General features: G+C 47.9%; 1 protein-coding gene across 1 annotated transcript in view; it reads left to right on the top strand.

Moving 5' to 3' along the window:
• Positions 1-365, top strand: part of LOC102760936 (chromosome unknown open reading frame, human C1orf158) — a 7,256-nt gene extending 6,891 nt beyond the window's left edge. The window contains exon 4 of the mRNA XM_006766788.2: positions 61-365. Within this exon, the coding sequence (XP_006766851.1) occupies positions 61-242 (182 nt within the window). The 3' untranslated portion in view covers positions 243-365. The remainder of the gene's footprint in view (positions 1-60) is intronic.
• The last annotated feature ends 5,142 nt before the right edge of the window (positions 366-5,507 follow it).

The raw sequence follows: 5,507 nt of genomic DNA, 5'->3' as shown, positions 1-5,507 counted from the left end.
GCCTGTGGGGCAGGCCGCGTGCTCTGAGCCCTGCCCACCCAAACCCTGTTTCTCTTGCAGCTCCCCCTACAAACTACGGACTCTATGAGCAGCTGAAGCAGAGATGGCTCACCCCCGAGGCTGGCCTGCGCAAGAGCACTTACACTTTGTCCTACCCGAGACCACAGCTGTGCGCTCTGTCCCGGCGGGAACACGCCATCCCTGTCCCTCCCCCGCGCCTGCAGCCTGTCCCACGCTTCTGAGAACTGTCACCCCACCCACAGCGCAGGCAGAACCAACTGGAGACCTACTGTGCGATTGGACCTGCCAGAGAGCAGGCAGCTGCAGATACACCCCAAGTTTTAAAGGCAGCCCATCGAGGGGCCCTCAGAATCATGGTCTGTGGTGTGGGGTTCCCCATGTCCTTCCTCCACACCCATAGGTTCCTCTCTTGTCCAGCCCACAATTAAAGCTCTTTGACTCGGCGGGGTGTCAGGTATGTACAGAAGAGAGAACGTTAGGAGAAGGCCCTAAAGTTCTGCTCCCTCAGTTCACGGGTGGTGGGGGGTGGGGGGTGGGCGGACTGAGGCCCAAAGAGGTCACGTGGCCCCAAGTTCCCACAGCTTGGCACACACCTTCCGGGAGTCTGGTCCTCTGGGAGAAACGAATGTGACTATGGGGTGCGTCTGGAAAAGCCCACGGAACAGTGAAACATCGTTATGAGGTGGGCAGCAGGCAAGGGACCAGGGTGCCTGTAGCTGCCTGAGCAGAGGTGCACTGACCCCTGGGCTCAGGGGAAGGGAAGGTGCCCAGCACCCCTTCCATGTCCCAACTCACAGTGACAAACTGTGAGAAATGCTCACCTGCCTGAATTCAAATAACGGACTCAGAGACAGAAGTATGACGAAGGCGAGACTTTTAATGCATTCTCGAGAGTGGGTGTCTGCCGGTTGTACGCGCACACCTGGAGTACCGATCAGTCTGTTTATCCCCCTAGGGCAGTGATGGCGAACCTTTTGAGCTCGGCATGTCAGCATTTTGAAAAACCCTAACTTTGGTGCCGTGTCACATATAGAAATTTTTTGATATTTGCAACCATAGTAAAACAAAAATTTATATTTTTGATATTTATTTTATATATTTAAATGCCATTTAACGAAGAAAAACCAACCAAAAAAATGAGTTCGCGTGTCACCTCTGACATGCATGTGTCATAGGTTCGCCATCACTGCCCTAGGGTGCACCTCATACGTCGCCTAGGTCTTACTATCTCTCATTGGGCCACTAGGAAAAATTGGGTTGAGGCCTTTTCTAGTTGCCTTCCCCTTCCCCTCCCCCTGTGTAGCCTAGGGGGTACCTCTGGGGTTTCCACCATGGTGCTGGCCACTTCCACAGTTCTCTGCTGTTATAGCCTCTTCCCTGCCCCCTACATTCTGTTGGCCCTGGGGAAATTCAGTGACCGTTTCCATTAAGGGTTGACTCTGCTGGAGATGGATCACAGAGGCCCCCTTCCTACAGACACGAATGGGGTGCTGTCCTGGCGCAGGGACTGTGTGCTGACCTGGCTCAGGGCGGAGTCTCCTGAGGCACCTTCTATCACCCATGTGGCGTCCACCTTGGGTTGATAGTTTTATTCATTTCAAACGGGCCGGATCCGGCCCGTGGGCAGTAGTTTGCCCACAGCTGGGCCAGACACACCCTGGAGCCCTCCCATGGTTCCTCCCTGGCAGGCCAACCTCCCGTGTCTCTCCCTGGCCCTGATTGTGCACCCGTGGGGTCCCTTGGCCTGGCCTGCACCTTCTGGCAATCCGGGACCCCTCAGGGGATGTCAGAGAGCCAGTTTCAGCCCGATCCCACAGGCCAGGCTGAGGGACCACACTAGTGCATGAATTTGTGCACCAGACCTCTAGTACATACACTGAATGGCCAGATTATTATGACTACCCCGTCAGTACTTCACTGACACTTTCAAAAATACTGAATATTGAAAACTTCCTAAGCAAATACTCTCAAGGTTTTACTATTATTATTTGCATAACTAATTCACTTCATTGTACTGAGGGGGTGGTCATAATAATCTGGCTGGTCATAATAATCTGGCCACTCAGTGTATATAAAAGGCTAATATGCAAAGTGTCCCCTCAGAAGTTTGACCGGGAGACCAGAAGTTCGATTACTTACTATAACATGTGCTGACCACCAGGGGATGGCAAGGAACATGGCGGGAGAGCAGCGGCAATGGTGAGGTGCTGAGGGAACAAGGCATGGAGGAGGCTAGGAGGTGGGTAGGCTGGTAGGCTGGGAACCTAATTGGCCCTGGGGGAGGGGAGTGGGGGGCAATCGGGCCGGCAGGGGAGCAGTTAGGCATCGATCAGGCTGGCAGGGAAGTGGTTAGGGGGTGATCAGACTGGCAAGCAGAAGCAGTTAGGAGTAATCAGGCAGGCAGGCAGGCAAGCTGTTGGGAGCCAGCAGTCCTGGGTTGTGAGAGGGATGTCCAACTGGCCTAAATGAGCAGTTGGACATCCCTCAGGGGTCCCAGATTGGAGAGAGTGCAGGCTGGGCTGAGGGACACACACCTCCACCACCACCTGTGCATGAATTTCATGCACCGGGCCTCTAATAAATATATATTTGGACACCTTAGAAAAAGAAGAGAAAATTCATCCTTCTTTCCTCTTTTTATTCCACGTGGAACCCTCAGAAATTGGAGGAAGCCCACTAGCACTGTAAGATCTCCTTACTCGTCTACTGAATCAAAAGCTAACTCTGTCCATTCACACCCAGAATTATTTTACCAGCTACATGGGCAACACAATTAAGTTGACACATAAAATTAACCCATCACAGTGACCCTAATCAAAGGGCACCCAAATTAAGACTCCAAGCTGAGCTTTCAGGGGCTGGTGCTGTTGGTTAGGGAGACCTTAGGCAAGAACCTCAGCTCCCCTGTAAAATGGGGATCATGGTGCTCACCCAGCTAGTGGATGCTTATAAGATCCAAGGAGATGGTGTGTGATGAGGGCTTGGCACCGGGCCTGGCATATAGTAAGAGCTCAGTAAATGGGTTTGTCCTTCTTTTTCCTCCCAGCAGAAGCCCCCAGCATTTTTCCCCCTCAGTCTCATGCTCTACTCCTGAGGTCAGGGAAGAGAGCCCAGCACAGGGCGCTCAGTGGGACTCAGGTTCTACATGAGGCCCCCCTGATCCTGCTTCACCCAAACAGCTGTAGCCGCCAGCCCAGGGGTTGGGGTGGGGGTGGGAAGTAGAGTTGAGTTAACCTGCAAAAGAGTGGATTCATCCCTGGGGATTATCAGGAAAAAAACCTTCCAGGCCTCAGGATTCGTCTGCCACCTGCTGGTCAGACCCGATGACACATTCATGTTACTAGCAGGGCTGTAGTGTTGAGTGTTTTTAAAAACTACTATTATGTAGATGCTACTTGAGTATAAATATTTTTGTGGTGATTTATGTAAATGTTAGAGATATACAGGAAAAAAACCTTCCAGGCCTCAGGATTCGTGTGCCACCTGCTGGTCAGACCCGATGACACGTTCATGTTACTAGCAGGGCTGTAGTGTTGAGGGTTTTTAAAAACTGCTATTATGTAGATGCTACTTGAGTATAAATATTTTTGTGGTGATTTATGTAAATGTTAGAGATATAAACTGCCTTTTAAAATGATAACGGAATTTTGTTACTTTTAAAGAATGCACGTGGATATTGTTTTAAAAATGTTTAACTGTGTTGGGAGACTCAAACTTTAAAACTGGTTTTAAAGATTAGTGAGCAAGAATTGTTTCTTCTTTAACTACATTGAGAATAATGCCCTTACGGTTTCATTCAGTGGGTAGAGTGTCAGCCTGTGGACTGACGGGTCCTGGGTCCCATCTGGTCGAGGACACATACCTAGGTCGAAGGCTCCTGGGCCTGGTTACGGGGGCTGATCAGGAGCCTGCGGGAGCGCAACCAATCCATGTATTTTTCTGACATCAGTGTTTCTGTCTTTCCCTCTCCCTTCCACTAGCCCCCAAAATCCATGGAAAAATATCCCCAAGTGAGGATTTAATTAATTAATTAATTTTGGATAAATTTAAAAAATTACAGTAGTACATGTAGAACACTTAAAGGAATCTTTTAGAATAATAAAATTTGACAGCTGGACAGATTATGGTTTCCTTTTTAAAAGTAGACTTTATTGCCCAGCTGGTGTGGTTCAGTGGTTGAGCATCGACCAGTGAACCAGAAGGTCATGGGACTGAGCTCAATCTCCTGTGTGGGGCTCACAAGAGGCAGCCAATCAATGATTACTCTCATCGGTAATGTTTCTATCTCTATCTCCCTCTCCCTTCCTCTATGCGAGCAATACAAATATTTTAAAAATTAGATTTTCTTTTTCAGAGCAGTTTCAGGTTCACAACGAAATTGAGCAAAAGGCAGAGTTGCCCTAGACCCCTGCTCCTCCACACTCACAGCCTCCCCACTATCCACACCCCCACACTGGGCGGCACATTTGTTAAAACTGATGGACCTGCACTGACAGAGCCTTGTCACCCGAAGTGATACATGGTGATGGACGGAGACTTGCTTGGGGTGGAGAACACACGATATGATGTAGCAGTGATGTGTTGTAGGTTTGTGCACCGAAAACTGTATAATTTTGTTAGCCAGTGATTTCAATCAACAAAATTCAATAAATAAATACAATCAATAAAGAAAAATAGGGACCAAAGAAAATGGGACCATCAACAATGTAAAGTTCTTATAAAAGACCAAGCACAAATAAAATAAGACTCTCAATTCTACAAATACAAAAGGCTAATGGAATTTTTATTAGGATTGAATCAATAGATTTGGGGAAATTGACATCTTAACCATATCAAGCCTTTTAATGTCTATTTATCTAGGTCCTTCTCAAATTCTGTCAGCCTGTTTTATAGTTTTTAATGTATGGGTCTTGACCATATTTTATTACATTTATCCCTAAGTATTTCACGCTTTTGGATGCCTCTGCAAATGGAATTTTAATTTCAATTTTCAATTGTTTGTTACTCATAGCTGGCATACAAATACAAGGGACTGTTAGATATTCATCTTTAGCCTGTTCCTCTGCTGCATTCATGCAGTTCAGGAGGTGTGGGTGTGGATGCTGTAAGTTTTTCTCTAGAGATGTCTATGTTGTTTGCAAATATGGACATTTCCTTCTTCCTTTCTGATTCGTATGGCTTTTCTTTCTTGCATTGCCTTGTGCCTGATCCAAGGAGAAAGCATTCCATCCTTCCTGGTTAAGTGTGAATTTGGCTCTAGGATTTTTTTTCTTTTTGTGTTTCTATTTGGCTCAAAAATTTTTTTGCCGAAACCGGTTTGGCTCAGCGGATAGAGTGTCGGCCTGCGGACTGAAGGGTCCCAGGTTCGATTCTGGTCAGGGGTATGTGCCTTGGTTGCGGGCGCATCTCCAGTGGGGGGTGTGCAGGAGGCAGCTGATCGATGTTACTCTCTCATTGGTGCTTCTAACTCTCTATCCCTCTTCCTT

Source organism: Myotis davidii, unplaced genomic scaffold (assembly GCF_000327345.1).
Source record: "Myotis davidii unplaced genomic scaffold, ASM32734v1 scaffold299, whole genome shotgun sequence".
Taxonomy (NCBI): domain Eukaryota; kingdom Metazoa; phylum Chordata; class Mammalia; order Chiroptera; family Vespertilionidae; genus Myotis; species Myotis davidii.
This window is presented reverse-complemented; position numbering and strand designations above follow the sequence as displayed.